Source organism: Molossus molossus, unplaced genomic scaffold (genome assembly GCF_014108415.1).
Source record: "Molossus molossus isolate mMolMol1 unplaced genomic scaffold, mMolMol1.p scaffold_m16_p_7, whole genome shotgun sequence".
Taxonomy (NCBI): Eukaryota; Metazoa; Chordata; class Mammalia; order Chiroptera; family Molossidae; genus Molossus; species Molossus molossus.
Genome location: NW_023425401.1, coordinates 8,012,885 through 8,029,506, shown reverse-complemented (window position 1 = coordinate 8,029,506; position 16,622 = coordinate 8,012,885). Strand labels below are relative to the sequence as shown.

Genomic DNA, 16,622 nt, shown 5'->3' with positions numbered 1-16,622 from the left:
TAGAGCATCAGCCCACAGGCCAATGAGTAGCGGGTTCGATTCTGGTCAAGGGTACGTACCTCAGTTGCACTTCAGTCCCCGGCCCTGGTCGGGTCGTGTGGGAGGCGACCAGCCGATGGGTCTCTCTCACCTCGATGTTTCTCTCTCTCTCTTCCTCCCTCTCCCTTTCACTCTATCTGAAGATAAATGCAAAAATGCCCTCAGGTGAGAATAAAAAACAAAGGGTTAACTAACAGACATTTTAGGGCTTAGAGTCACGTAACATCTCAGTTCTGTAGTTGCGTACAACTGCGTCCGCGGGACGACACACTGAGCGCGCTCGGAGCAGCAGCGCAGCACTTACCTGCGTGAGCAGCGCGAACTGCGCGAACTGCCAGGGGAGCATGAAGAACACGTTGGAGATGCAGAGCGCGGTCAGGCTCCCCCTGCAGAGCCTCGTGGCCCTGGAACGGAAGGCGAGACCGGCGCGTTAACCACAGTCCCCAGCGTGGCTCCCGGCGGCTGCAAATCCCCACCTCCAAACCTGAGCTGGCTATAACACAAACTGGACAAAACGAACCAATGGCTTAAAAATATACCTCCCGACACTCAATTACAGTAACTTTCTGTGAAAAGTAAATGCCCATTATTACTGTGAAAACAAAGTCTGCCGAAGGGAGAGGCCCCTGGGCCGGCATGTCCACTAAGTTTTCTGACTCTACTTGCAAATTCGTAATCACACACATGGGGCTCCCCTCGGAGACGCATTAGGAGAGACGAGGACACTGCAAAGGTCCCGGGGCCCGGGATTCTGCACATGGGCCCCGGGAGCGCAGGCTGAGGGGACATGGGAAGCGGGGCCTGCACAGGAGGACACAGACGAGCAGAGGACGCCAAGGGGGGGCTGCTCCGAAGCCACCCGTAGACACCTCCCTTTGGTCCTCCTCGTAACAGGGTTTTTTAGGAGAGTGAGGTGTTTGGATCACTCATGTTAGGTTTAAGAACCACTACCCCCTAAATCAATGAGCCAATGCAAGGGCCCCTCATACCTAACCTCCTCCCAAAGACAACCAAGGACAAGTCAAAGTCACCTGAGAATGTGAGTCACGAGCAACATCTGCAGCGCGAGGAAGGGGTACGAGAAGCTCTCGCGGAGGGGCGGCGTCCACATCACCCGGGTGCACTGAAAAACCGTAGCGCAAAATACGTCTGCTAACCTGGTGAGGACAGGCCACCGAAAGCCGCGGCTTCTAACGTAACCCAAGTGGTGTGTTGTCAAACAAGCTACTAAATTCCCAGCAACAGCAAAACTAGGAAGTGAGAAACGTTGCTGAGTGGGAGGCACACTGCACACATCCCGTGAAGTATTAACATCGTACTGTCAACAGCACAGTACCAAAATCCTTCGATGCAGCCTAAAAGGGAGGTGGAGAAAGTGGCAGCCAGGAAATGGTCTGCCAGAAGGAAAAACATCGCATCTGAATGGGCTGTGCAAACTGACTGGTTTGTCTTCTCTCTGAATTTCAGCAGGAGATCTGTACCTGAGACTCCCAAACTCTTCACAGTCATCAGTGTCAGTGTTCGTACCCCCAGTGCTGCTGAGCAGGAGCACTCCATTTCTGTTTTTACTTCTTCTTTGCCCAAACTACCTTGGGCTGCAAAATGTTTAAAAATGGCAGAGAGGATCAAATAACAAAAGTCCTGAAATAGTGAAGTAGAAACCTTTCTAAAGAGCTTACTTTAAACTTAATTACATAGTGTATTCTCCCAGCTGTTAAACTCATTTTCCTGCGTGTATATTAAATATATTAACAAGGCCATCTTTCAACCTTATAAACTGCATTGGATTAAATGCAAACAATCTTACATTAATTACTACCACTGAGCTAGTCACACCAGAAGACATCATTACATCTTTCAAGTCCAGCAGGCTCCTTTAAAGACTAGAAAGCATTACAGGCAAGAGGTGAATACTAATCAATGGTGTTAAATCCACAGATAATATAAATGGAATTATCAGGCAAGGCTAAGATTAATTGGTACAGAAAAAGCTGGATAGAATGGGTAAATGGGTGGGAATTCTCAACAGAGAAATGGAAGATCTAAAAGAATAAAATTGAAATTGATAATATCTAAAGTGAAAATTCACTGGATGTGCTGAATAACAGACTAAATGTATCAGAATAAAGTATCTGTGAACTTGGGGGTATGGCAAAAGAAAATTTCTAAACAGAGGCAAAGAAAGAAAGAAAATGAAGAACCCCAGAGGAAGAGAGTGTAATAACCCTGTGGGACACCATCAAAAGTTAAACATACCTGGAACTGGAAAACTCAAGGAAGGTAAGAGAGAACGGAAAAGCAAAATATTTGAAGAAAAGATACTACTAAAAATTTTCCAAAACTGATTAAAACAAAACCAGAACAAAGATGTTCAGTGAGTCTTCAGCAGGATATAGACAAAGAAAACCACATCTAAGTCCATCACCATCAAACCAATAAAAATCAAATATACAAAGAAAGTCTTCAAGCCTCCGCAGAAGCCACAGGTAATGTTCAGGTAACAATAAGAATGGGAGGAGACTTTTTATCAAACAATGGAAGCCATAAGACAACAGAATGCCATAAAGTGCTGAAAGATAAAGCTATCCACCCAGAATTCGTATTGGCAAAAATACAATTCAAATAATGAAGGCAAAATGAAGGGCATTTTGAGAATTTGTTGGCAACAGATCTTTATCACAATGTTAAATAAAGTTCTTAAGAGTGAAGAGAAATTATACAGATGGAAACCCAGATCTGCAGGAAGACATGAAGGATACCAGTAAAACCCAAACTGAAATGCCCAGTTGTCAAGGATGACAAGGCGTTAATTAGACACTGGCTAGGGGACAACAGGGGAGAGAAGTATGCAGGGCATAGGAAACAGCATGTGCAAAGGCCCTGAGAAAGGAAAAGGAATGGTCCTTCCGGGAACAAGAGAAGGAAGGACCGTAGGACTGACGCAAAGAAGACAGCCCGCAGGATAGTAAGACCCAGCAGGGACAGGTCAGGAAGGAGGACACTATAGGCTACCTTTCTAATCTCCAACCACAGACTCATTCCCAACAAAGATTAGCCCACTCTTTTTTTTTTGGGGGGGGGGGACTTTTGGAAAGAATGCAAGTTTAATGCCAATTTACAAATCCACAGGCACACCACTCAATAGCCTGAATAAATAATACATTTTGCACTTTTTTCCAAATTGATGTAAAAAGTATTTAAATCATATTACCCTTCTGCATGTAACCCTCCAGTGGCCTTTCCATCTGCTCCAAACGAACCTCACAATGAACCAACCAGGACTACAGATCGGCTCCCTCCGCATCCCAGCTCCTGTTAACTGTCTGGCTTTATTCCTTCCACTCTGCTCCTGTCTCAACAGCCTCCCTGCTACTCCCCAAGTAAACTGGCACTCCCCACCTTACGTAGAAGATTGTCCCTCCTTCACACATTTATCCACAAGGACGAGAATCTTTGTTTTACCCTTGGACACACGCCCAGCATCTATCAGCACCTGGCACACAGCAGGCTCTTCCTATGAGCTGTTTTAATTGAGTTGAATAAACAGAAGACCCTGAATAAGGTCCTGGCCAAAACCTCACCATCACTAGAAAGAGACGGGAGAGGGGAGGGAAGTAGGGAGGGAGGAAGAAAGAAAAAGAGAGAGAGAAAAAAGGAGAAAAAGAAAAATCTCACAAATTGGCAACCAAAGATCTCTGGAATTAAAGATAAATGGTGGTGGTGTCGTTGGAATTCGATTCCCCACCTAAGAGTCGCACGTGTTCAGAGAAGTTCGGAGAGATTACTGATCAGCTGGAAACGTTAACATCCTCTCCTGCTTAGCAGCCTTAAACTAAACACTTACTCTTTAGTGCTTCTACTTTAGTGAATATCAGAATATTATAATTTACTACTTATCTGCATATAAGAATAAGGACTAATAAAACTGTTTTTTTTCAAAGTGTTCCGAGAATTTCTTTCCAAAACTTATATAAATAACATAACTATGTCAATAAGTTATTAGGTCAACCAACAACAAGTGCTGGCGAGGGTGTGGAGAAAAGGGAACCCTAGCACCCTGCTAGTAGGAATGCAGACTGGTGCAGCCACTGTGGAAAACAGTGTGGAGTTTCCTTAAAAAATTACAAATAGAACTGCCATTTGATCTAGTGATCCCACTTCTAGGAATATATCCTAAGAAGCCTGAAACACCAATCAGAAAGAATATATGTACCCCCATGTTCATAGCAGCACTATTTACAATAGCTAAGATCTGGAAACAGCCCAAGTGTCCATCAGTAGACGAATGTATAAAAAAGCTGTGGTACATATACACAATGGAGTACTATGCAGCTGTAAGAAAGAAAGATCTCTTACCCTTTGAGACAATGTGGAGGGACCTGGAGAGCATTTTGCTAAGTGAAATAAGCCAGTCAGAGAAAGACAAGTATCACATGATCTCACTTATTTGTGGAATATAATGAACAAAACAAGGTGATGAGCAAAACAGACCCAGAGGCATAGAAATAGGGTACAGACTGACCAACTTCAGAGGAGGGGTTAGGGGAAGGGAAGAGATAAACCAAAGAAGTTATGCATATAAATATATCCAATGGACATAGACTACAATGCTGGGAGGGGGGGCAGGAATGGGAGGAGGTATCAATGTGGGAAAAAGAAGAAACGTCTGTAACAAAAGTAAATAAATTAAAATAAAAGTAAATAAATAACTGGGTTATATATGCATATATGCATCGCCCACGGACACAGACAGTAAGTAAGGCGGTGAGGGCCTGGGGTGGGCGGAAGCGGAGTGTGGGGGCCAGTGGGGAAACTAAGGGGGGACCTCTGCAATACACTTGACAACAAAGAAAAATAATGAAAAAATAATTAATACATAAATAAGTGGGTTAATCCTTTTATATTATACATTTTGTAGTCCTTTTGTTCAGGCAAAAATTTTCCCTCGTAAAATCATCTGAGAAAGAGTTGTTGTTGTTGTTTTTAATAGAGTGGAAGGGAGAGAGGGAGGGAGGGAGAGAGCAAAACTTCCATTTATGCTCTCAATTTTAATATATGCCATTACTCAAAAATAGTCCTTTTCTACTCTAAGCTACACTTTAGATACAAGTACAATGAACTTCTTGACTATTTCAGTAAAACCACAATGCTAATCACACTGGCCACCTCCTCCTAAGTAGAAAGTGGTAACTAAGTAGTCTACGTAAATACACCAAGTAGCTGAAAAAAATATTTTTTTAAAATCTCAACCTGAAAAATGAACGGAATAGTCTGAATTTCATTGTTAAAAACTAAAAAGACTATGTAAGGAATGACAGTCATGCTCCGTGAATATCAAAATTATATTAAAAAAAAGTTAAGATCAGGAATTAACTTCTAACACGAAGGGTAACACAGTAGACCTTTCTGCTGAACAGACAGCAGTTTTTAGAACTGCATTTTGGCTTCAAACTTTTTAATTTTTATTGACTTTATTGGGGTGACGCTGTTTATAAAAGTACAGTTTCCTGTAATCCCTTCCCTCCAGCGTCTTGTGAACCCCACGCTCCTGTCTTCCACTCGGCGCTGTTTCCTGCTTCTTCACTCTCACAAAATGTGTGCGTCACGGTTCTCAGTCCACCTGTGACACTGGGCAGCACCCACGGTCAAAAATAGCCAAATGATTCCTTTTCGTAGCTCAAAACTCAGACCAAACCAATTGATGTTATATTGCAATCATTTGTCAAATGCTCTATTCTATAAGGTCACTCTAACTTGAAATTTCTGTGATTCTAAATACCAAGCATGTGTTAGTTGAATATCCATTAGTAACCTGCTGAATATTTAAAAAGTTCAACCTTGACTAAACCGTTAAGCTTTAGAGTGACTATCCTTAGAGCTTTGGGACATGTGCATTTTCAAGGACTGCAGACATTTAGTGTATGAACACACAAAGCAGGCTGACCTTCCGTTTCCCTTCATACAAAACTTACTTAACATGAAAGAAAACTTGACAGAGACATATTACTAGAAATTCAATTACAAGTCTGATTTAGTGGAAGGATTTCACTGGCACCTTAAATTTATGTTACACTTAGTTTAGATTAAACTGAGTTATTAATAACAATCATACAGACTATTACACAGCAGTTACTATGTATCAAACATGGTACTAGACACTGTACACATATGAATTCATTTGATGTTCCCAATAATCCCATGAGAGGGATAGTACCATCATCATGCCCATTTACAAAGGGGAAACAAAGGCATGTAAGATTAAATAATTCATCCGGGTCACACAGCCACTAAATGCCAGCCAGGCTTGAACACAGGCAGAGTGCATCCCTGGGCTATGCTTCCTGCAGCGCCATCTCCGGTATGTGCAAATTTCTAAGTATAATAAAATATTCTACAAAGGAGACTTAAAAGCACATCAACGTTTAATATAAACACATTAAAACTGAAATGCACAATATAGCCCCTACAACAAGAAGTTACCCCACGCGGGATGTTACCCACGCCCACGGCTGGCGACGTCTATGACAGCTAAGACGTGCCTTCGGTTTCACCTTACAGAGACAGCCCACTGTTTCTTCAGATCACTAGCCAATACATCACATAAAAGCTATAATGACCACAAAGAGTTAACTTACAATAAATGCTTTGTAAATTTGGAATCAAATCCGATCAAACATTTAAAGAATGCTATGGTACATTTTAAACATATCGAAATTTAAAAAGAAACCTGCATCTCTATAAGTAAATCTCATAAAATTTTAAAAATGTTTGACTACCCTAGAACAGAGGTGTCTTTCTGGAAGGACCCCCCCCCCCCATGGTCTGAGAGTAGGGACTGGGCCACCTACCTCTCCGTGGTTGAAGAAGAAGCACAGCACCGTGACCAGGCCCCCCAGCCGGCTGCCGCTGGAAGAGAGGGGAGAGAAGGCTCAGACACGGGGCCCAGGCCAGTCCCAATAAACAGGGAAACAACGCGACCACCTTCCGGCACCACGAAGTTCTAGCCACACTAGGACTCCGTTGTGCTTATTTACACTGACTTCTTTCCTCTTCACATTAGTCAAAACAAGTTTCATTTTCAAAAAATCATTTCCATCTTCAGACTGTGGAGAAAAACTTAACAGTCGTGTTCCCATGCATCAGGCAACCTGATCTTAATTTTTCTTTCTTTCTTTCTTTCCTTCTTTCTTTCCTTCTTTCTTTCCTTCTTTCTTTCTTTCTTTTTTTTGAACTCTTTGGTAGAAAATTTCTTAATTTGTGCCCGTCACCACTCTGACACCCTCGGGCCACATGACGTCGGGCAAGGCGGGGAGGGAGCACCCCAAGGGCTCTGCAGTCATAAGGCTGTAATACCACACCCTTCCCCAAGCTACGTTTCCACAGAACGTGATGGAAACATCAGCTGACTTGTTCTCCAAACTTGTGAAAGACAGCACAGGTGTCAGCACGGGGGCCAAGTCCGCAGGGCAGAGGCAGGGCCAGGGGACAGCAGCTTGCTGTCCAGGAGCAGAGGTGGCAGTGCAGAGGCCCGGGGACGGCTGTTTGAAACGTCCCCTGCACTTACGGAGAGAGGTACGAAGGGAAAACAGAAGGGCGCAGAGCCGTCTCCACAGGACCAACCAAAGTTCCAGACCACAAGTCCCAGGGCCACGCACAGCAGGGCGGGGTGATTCCCACCCCTGGTTATCAACCAGACTGGCAAGGTGAAATGCAAAGGGGCAAAGAAACAGCACATTGGCCAGAAAGTAGTGGAAGTGGTGGTCAGAGGTGAGAGGGCGACCAAGGGCCCGGGAGCAGGGGGGTGGTGCTCTCCGCCAAGGCGCGAAGGGACCAGCCCGCAGGCGGGCCCAGGCTCCAGCGCCCAAGGACACGTGGGAAGGGGAAGAATGAGCTATGGCTTTAAGTAAACAATTGCAGATCCATTTATTGTCATGTTCTGAGCTTACTCGAACAAGAGAAAAAGGACAGAGGTGTAAAGAGTTTTAAAAATGGTTTCCTCCTCGCCACTCCCCCACCCTATTCGCCACCTCCCCCCATCCTATTCGCCACCTCCCCCATCCTATTCCCACCTCCCCCCATCCTCTTCCCCACCTCCCCCATCCTCTTCCCCACCTCCCCCATCCTCTTCGCCACCTCCCCCATCCTCTTCCCCACCTCCCCCCATCCTCTTCGCCACCTCCCCCACCCTCTTCGCCACCTCCCCCACCCTCTTCGCCACCTCCCCCACCCTCTTCGCCACCTCACCCGATCCTATTTGCCTGACATAATCAGTAACATTTGTGTGTCCATCCTTCCAAATCTTCCTCTACCCCGTAAAAACATGCATTTTAATGGGATCATACCATTTACATCCCTCTGAAATGTGTTCCTTTTCTAATCTATCATGATTATTCCTAATCAATAACACGTGACCCATGCCACTCTTTTGAACATATGTCAACACTGCATAACGTACTGCAATTTGCTCATCCCTTTCTGTCATTGAACAGATAGATATTTTTCAATGCTTTGCTATAGTAATTTTAAAAAGTTAAGATAAACACCCTTGTACATGTAAATTGGTGCTTTCGTTTCTCTAGGACAGACCTATGAGCCGACAAGTCAAAGAACGTGCACTTCCCAGAACGCCACACAGCCCTCCCAACACGGTGCCAAGGGCCTGCTCCTGCCAGGGGTGCACACCTTGCACATTCTGCCCGGCACATCGGTGGAAACCTTTCCCCCCGTTATTCTGAGTTGTACTTCCTGCCTACAGTACAGAGCATCATTTGAGTGTTTTGTTGTTGTTGTTGACAAGGTGCATTTTCTCTTCTTTGAGTGCCTGTTCACATTCTTGTTATTTTCCTATTGGATTGTCCATTTCCCTACTTAAAGACAAGGGAAATCATTTTTTTTATTATCATATGTGTGATGAAGTCTTTTGATTGACTTTATGGTGTATTCTGCCAGAAGTTTTAAATATTACATAGCTCATTTTTATCTAGTGAAACGTCGATGTCTGCCTTTAATTCTGCTATGTCTCCTGTCTTGTCTCTGAAGGGCTTCCCCACTCAGCACTGTTTAGTGTTCTACCATAACATGAGTTACGGAGCAGCACCTTCCATGAACACAGACAGCGTTGCTTCACTAACTGGGAAGGAAGACTTCCTGGTACTTTAATGCTTTTCATCTATAAGAAACGCTCTGAGTTACAATCACTATGAAATGATGACTTCCCACCGTTCTACAGAAGTGTCCCCAGCATCTCCTTCCCTCCCTGCCGATGCTTAGGGACCACCACAGAGGTCATTTCATTTTGCTAAACAGAAAAGATGTACTAACAGAATGCTTGAAATTGATTTCCCCCACTACACTTGAGCAGTTGATGTTGCAGCATTCCCTATCGTTTAAGAAAAAAGGTTTCTTCTGCAATATGACCACCAACTGTCAGAAACTATGAACACTGCTATTGTGCAGACTGTAACACTCTAAGCTTGCTACACATCTGCCACGTTTGCTCATACATCTCTTTCACATTCTGAGCCTCAGTGTTGTTAAACATAAAATGAGGGGGTGAGAATGAAAAAGAGCTTTTCGGTTCTGACGCTTAATAATGCTAGAATTTTCTTTTTTCCTACACCCTTCAGTGGCATGGATTCAAAGCCTCCATTGCATTCTGGAGGCTTCATTAATCATGGAGGGTTTTCCCTCTATTTAGCAAGGAATGATGAGACAAACCAAGTTCAGCATTCAAAGAGAGAAAAAAGCAATTGCAGTTAATTGAAAATAATTTTAAAATAATTCTCAGTCAGTTGTCCCGCTGTGTGAATGCTTGAGGAGGACCCGGGAGGAGGACCCGGGAGGAGGACCCGGGAGGAGGACCCGGGAGGAGGACCCGGGAGGAGGACCCGGGAGGAGGACGCGGGAGAAGGACCCGGGAGAAGGACCCGGGAGAAAGATCTGGGAGAAGGACCCGGGAGAAGGACCCGGGAGAAAGATCCGGGAGAAAGATCTGGGAGAAGGACGCGGGAGAAGGACCCGGGAGAAGGACCCGGGAGGAGGACCCGGGAGGAGGACCCGGGAGAAGGACCCGGGAGGAGGACCCGGGAGAAGGACCCGGGAGGAGGACCCGGGAGAAGGACCCGGGAGGAGGACCCGGGAGAAGGACCCGGGAGGAGGACCCGGGAGAAGGATCCGGGAGGAGGACCCGGGAGGAGGACCCGGGAGGAGGACCCGGGAGGAGGACCCGGGAGAAGGACCCGGGAGGAGGACCCGGGAGAAGGACCCGGGAGGAGGACCCGGGAGGAGGACCCGGGAGGAGGACCCGGGAGAAGGACCCGGGAGGAGGACCCGGGAGAAAGATCTGGGAGGAGGACCCGGGAGGAGGACCCGGGAGAAGGACCCGGGAGGAGGACCCGGGAGAAGGACCCGGGAGGAGGACCCGGGTGAAAGATCTGGGAGAAGGACCCGGGAGAAGGACCCGGGAGGAGGACCCGGGAGAAGGACCCGGGAGAAGGACCCGGGAGGAGGACCCGGGAGAAGGACCCGGGAGAAGGACCCGGGAGGAGGACCCGGGAGAAGGACCCGGGAGGAGGACCCGGGAGGAGGACCCGGGAGAAAGATCTGGGAGAAGGACCCGGGAGGAGGACCCGGGAGAAGGACCCGGGAGAAGGATCTGGGGAATGATCTGGGAGGAGGTCCCAGGAGGGGGACCCGGGAGAGAGACCCGGGAGGAGGACCCGGGAGAAGGATCTGGGAGAAGGATCTGGGAGGAGGACCCGGGAGGAGGACCCGGGAGAAGGATCTGGGAGAAGGATCTGGGAGGAGGTCCCAGGAGGGGGACCCGGGAGGAGCCGGGAGAAGGATCTGGGAGAATGATCTGGGAGGAGGACCCGGGAGAGGGACCAGGGAGGGGGACCAGGGAGGAGGAGCCGGGATCGCTGCATGGGGAGAGGTGGGCGGCGGCACCCCAGTGGAGGAACGCCCACAGACCTGCCCCAACCTTAGGGCAGGGGCGTCCTGAGCACTAAGGGCAGATTCGAAGGAAAGGGAGGGAGAGAATGGGGATGAGGAAGGGGAGAAAAGTTCTCAGCTCAGTCCTTCCAGCCCTTACAAGCAACTAATTAAGTGCTTTATTTACTCTGTCTGCGCGGGCCAAGCAGCAGGGTGCTGTCTGCTGGCTCGTGGCACCCCACTGCCTCACTGCAGCCGCCAGCGTCCAGTACTGAGTCTCGCCGTGCGGAGAGTCAGGGCTTCTGAGGATTAAGTGAAAACATAAAAGGAAAGAAAAACTATTCAATCAAAAGATAGGTGGCACCCCTTTCTTTGAAACTTGCAGCCGAACACACTTCATATCATTGCTACCCTTGACCCTCGGTCACTAGCCCAGATCTAGGCTCCTGCTCGTCATCAGCACCATGCGTTCGGCGGAGCCTCTGCTGTGGCCCAACCAGCACACACTTGACCCCCCTCCAGACCCTTCCCGTGCCCTCAGAACCTCCATTCCGGTGAACAACCTCCGCCCAGCTGTGTCCCTTCCCTCCTGCCAGGAAAGCTCAGTCCTCAGGAACAGTGCTCCCCACCGGCCCGCGAGCTCAGCAGAGAGCAGGGAGCGCTTCTCAGGACAGAAACCCACAGGACCTGTGATCGTCAGATTCAGGGTGCAGCTCCGGAGGGAAGTCATGGGTGTAGCTGTCATTTGCTGAGACAGTGGCATAAAAAGGGGCGGGTTTGGGAGAAAAGATACCAGTATTTTCAACCAACAACTTTCATCGATTTATGTGTACTAAAGAGAGAAACTTATCTTTTAAATATTCATATACAACTGTTGGACCCAATGAGTAAATGTATTAGCGGCCAAGTTAACAGAACGTTCCGTAAAAGCCAGAGCTGGAGAAGTCTGAGCTGGCGCAGTCCACAGCCTATTTAAGACACGGTTGTGGCCAAAAATCAAACCTGTGTAAACAGTGAAGGCTTCATTTCTTACAATGAAGAAAAACTCAAAAAACAAAAGTCAAATGAAACAATGGAAGCAAAACTGGCATAAAGAATATAACATTTGCCCTGGCCGGTTTGGCTCAGCGGATAGAGCGTTGGCCTGCGGTCCTGAGAGACCCGGGTTCAGTTCCCGCTAAGGGCGCGTGCCTCGGTTGCAGTTTGTCCCCGGTCCTGGTCGGTTGTGCGGGTGGCAGCCACTCGATGTGTCCCTTTCACATCGATGTTTCTCTCTCTCTCTCTCTGTTCCTCTCTCTCCCTCCCACTCTACCTAAACAAAAAATGGAAAAATGTCCTCCAGTGAGGATAAAAAAAAAAAAAGAATATAACATTTAACTTTTCCTTAAAGCAGGTGGGGTCAGGGAAGGAGTGAAAACTGATATAAAAAAGCAGTCTGTTCTGACTCCGAGTCCCTTCACAGGTAACCTGGGTGGGGCCAGGAAATGTCCTGGTCACTGTGAGGTCCTGCAGGGTCGAAAGGGAGGTCTAACACAGACTCACCTTCCAGGCCCTCAGGGCTTCTGGAACATATCTAGAAATAAAGTAGTTCAAAAAAATTCTTTCTGCCTGGCTGGTGTCACTCAGTGGCTGAGTGTAGACCCATGCACAAAGAGGTCGCTGCTTTGATTCCCGGTCAGGGCATATGCCCAGGTTGTGGGCCAAATCCCCAGTGGGGGGCATGCAGGAGGCGGCCAATTTATGTTCTCTCTCATCGATGTTTCTATCTCTCTCTCCCCCTCTCTCTAAAATCAATAAAGAAAAAAAAAATTCTTCCTGTTCATCTTCTTTGGGACTCTGTGCTTCCTGGACTTGTATGTATGGTTCCTTCACCAAATTAGGGGAGTTTTCTGCCATTATTTTTTCAAATAGGTTTTAAATTTCTTGCTCTCTCTCTTCTCCTTCTAGCACCCCCATGATGCCAATGTTGGTACACTTGAAATTGTCCTAGAGGCTCCTTACACTGGCCTCACTTTTCTGATTCTTTTTTCTTTTTGCTGTTCTGACTGGGTGTTTTTTGCTTCCATATATTCCAATTCAGTGGTTTGTTTCTTGGCTTCACCTACTCTACTATTGAGTCCTTGTAAATTATTCTTTTTTTTTATCCTCACCAGAGGACATTTTTCCATTTTTGTTCAGATAGAGAGGGAGGGGGGGAGGGAGGGAAAGAGAGAGAGAGAGAGAGAGAGAGAGAGAGAGAAACATCGACGTGAAAGGGACACATTGAGTGGCTGCCACCCACACAACCCCAACTGGGGCGGGGGACAAACTGCAACCCAGGTACGTGCCCTTAGTGGGAACCAAACCCGGGTCTCTCTGGACCGCGAGTCGATGCTCCAACCGCTGAGCCAAACCAGCCAGGGCCCCTATAAATTATTCTTTATTTCAGTTAGTGCATCCTTCATTTCTGACTGGTCCTTTTTTATGTTGTTGATGTTCTCACTAAGTTCCTTGAGCATCCTTATAACCAGTGTTTTGAACTCCACACTTGATTGATTGCTTATTTTATTTTATTTTATTTTTCATTTTTTTTTTTTATCCTCACCCGAGGACATTTTTCCATTTTCTGTTCAGGTAGAGTGGGAGGGAGAGAGAGGAACAGAGAGAGAGAGAGAGAAACATCGATGTGAAAGGAACACATCGAGTGGCTGCCACCCGCACAACCAACCAGGGCCGGGGACAAACTGCAACCGAGGTACATGCCCCTAGCGGGAACCGAACCCGGGTCTCTGAGGACCGCAGGCCGATGCTCTAACCGCTGAGCCAAACCGGCCAGGGCGATTGATTGCTTATTTTAATTTTATTTAGTTCTTTTCCTAGAATTTTGTTCTGTTTTTTCACTTAGGACATGTTTCTTGGTCTCCTCACTTTGGCTGTTTCCCTGTGTTTGTTTCTATGTATTAGGTAGAGTTGTTATGTCTCCTAGGCTTCGTAGGGTGGCCTAGTATAGTAAGTGTCCTGTAGGGTCTAGGGGCACAGCCTCCCTGCACACCCAGCTGGGCCCTCGAGGTGCACACCTAGTGTGGACTGTACACCCTTCTGTTGTAGTTGAGTCTTGACTGCTGTTGGCATATCAATGGGAGAGTTTACTCAGGCTGATCAGCTGCAAGGACTGGCTGTGCCCACTGACCACTGACCTCTGACTACCTGTGCAGGATCAGCAGTGGAGGGCCCACCACACAGAGCAAGACTTATTTCATCAGGGCTCCTGCACCCACTGAGTCCACTCAGAGTGTGTCACTTGTGGAGGTGGTCGGCTGGTGGTGCTTCGCAGTGGTCTGAAGCTGTGCACTGGGTGTGCTGGCTCTGGGGCCAGGTCAGCCTCTGCCTGTGTTCCACCTGGGGCCACATCTAGACACATCATCACCAAAATGCCAAAGGATAAAAACAAAGAGAGAATCTTAAAAGCAGCAAGAGAAAAGCAAATAGTTACCTACAAAGGCGCTCCCATAAGACTGTCAGCTGATTTCTCAAAGGAAACGTTGCAGGCCAGAAGGGAGTGACAAGAGATATTTAAGGTGGTGAAAAGCAAAGACCTACAACCAAGACTACTCTATCCTGCAAAGCTATCATTTAGAATCGATGGACATATCAAGAGTTTCCCAGACAAGAAAAAGCTAAAGGAGTTCATCACCACCAAACCAGTATTATATGAAATGTTGAAGGGTCTTCTTGAAGAACAACAAAAATATGAACAATAAAATGCCAATAAATACATATCTATTAAAAACTGAATCTACAAACAAAATGAGCAAGCAAAACAGAAACAGACTTATAGATACAGAGAACTTTTTGTTGCTTGCCAATTGGGTGGGGCTGAGGGGCTGGGTGAAAAAGATGAAGGAATTAAGAAGCACAAATTGGTCGTTAGACTGATGAACCTCAAAGGGAAGGGGGGAGGGAGGGCGGGATGAGATAAACCAAAGAACTCCTATGCATATGAGCATAACCAATGGACCCCGACAATAGTGTGGGGAAGGCTGGGGGGGTGGAATTGGGGAGGAGGGATCAACGGGGAAAGAAGGGGGGACATCTATAATGTATTCAAGAATAAGGATGAGTTTAAATAAATAAATAAAAATAAAAAATAAAATGTTGGAGCCGCAGAGGCGACTGTGGACCTCCAGTGACCCCGGAAGGCAGCAGAACCGGACTGAGAAGATGCCGTCCTCTCGCTGGTCGGCTGCTTGTGCACGAGAAGAGGCCCCTGCTGGTGACTTGCTGGTCTACAAAAGAGTGGCCGGCGTTTGTCGCAGGGGCTGAGAAGCCGCAGAACTGAGGGAAGACACAGAGAAAGGGAGACAGTCACGGAGCAGGGAAGAGCAGGGAAGATCGGAGTGGCCACAGTGACCCTGAGCAGCAGACACTCAGTGGGGAGGACTCCATAAAGATCAGGAAAGAGTTTTCTCAGAAACTACCTGAGGGCAGAGCCGATGGAAGAGAGGCGGGACACAGGCCCTCACACACACGGGCGGGGGCGGGGATGGTCGCTGGCACAGTGTCCCCTCTGCACTGAGGCGGGTGAGAACAATGAGCCTCCTGGACTCTCCTGTCTGCTCCGCCCGCAGAGATTCTTGGGTCTGGGAAACGGAGAAGCTACAAGATGAACGGAGCCTGGGTCCCCCCACAAAGGGGGACATCTGATGGCACAGAACCTCTGATCGTTCTCTAGGAAAAGGCACCGGGCGTGAGCCCCGTCTGACCACCGCTCACAAGCCACCAGTCTCGAACAGAAACGCCAGGTTACGACTGGCCAGGCTGCAAAAGCAGACACGCAGAGTCAAGGGGCCCTGGAGGCAAGGGGGTAACGCAAGAGGCAGAAGAAAAGCTCAAGCTCAGATTCACCAGGAGAGTCGCGATCTCGCGGAAAGTACAATACAGTGTAGCAGATAAAATACAGGAGGAAAACAGTGACGAAAACTAGATTTTAATCCAAGAGTTCCAATATTCAAAAAATAGGATCTCGAGAAAAACAGAGACAGTGCAGAAGAGAAAGTCATCAGAGGGATAATACGAGAAAAAGTTTTTCCTGCAACGGAAGAACGTAAGCGCCTGATGGAAGAGTGAACCAGGATCACCACATCCTGACCGCTAGGACCGCTCAGAGCAAGAGCCCAGCCCTGCCAGAGGGAAAGCAGCCCACGCTCAGCAGCAATCGACGGCAGAACCAGGCCTGACTTTCGCAAAGCACTACTGAATCTTAGAAAACAACAACAGTGGAACAAAGTCTAAGGAAAAATATAATTATAGGACCAGTAAAACCAGCAATCAAATAAAACTGCAAAATAAATTTCCAACATACAAGATACATATTTTTCAATGACCTCCACGTACTCTTTCTTGGAAACTACCCGAGGATGGGACCCTCAGAAGGAATAAACAAGAAAGAAGCCAGCTTGGGCTGCCAGCGGCAGCGAACCCAACACGAGAAGAAGGGATTCTCAGGGTGGGGGTGAGCACGCGTCCCGGGACAGCAGCTCTGCGGCTCACCTACAGAAAGACCAATCTGGGGTTGAACCAGCGGCAGCGGGCCCTGAAGGGAGGCCCCAGGGGGAGGGGAGGGAGAGGTCAAATGATGGATTTCATACATTTGGCAAAGTATAAAGTAAGCA

General features: G+C 47.4%; 1 protein-coding gene across 2 annotated transcripts in view; it reads right to left on the bottom strand.

Moving 5' to 3' along the window:
* DPY19L1 (dpy-19 like C-mannosyltransferase 1) overlaps positions 1-16,622 on the bottom strand; it is a 61,417-nt gene that overhangs the window by 34,451 nt on the left and 10,344 nt on the right. For both annotated transcript variants that reach the window (XM_036247176.1, XM_036247175.1), the window contains exons 6-8: positions 6,888-6,945; positions 1,071-1,162; positions 344-443 (exon numbers count right to left, since the gene is read on the bottom strand). In XM_036247176.1, coding sequence (XP_036103069.1) covers positions 344-443; positions 1,071-1,162; positions 6,888-6,945 — 250 coding nt within the window. The remainder of the gene's footprint in view (positions 1-343; positions 444-1,070; positions 1,163-6,887; positions 6,946-16,622) is intronic.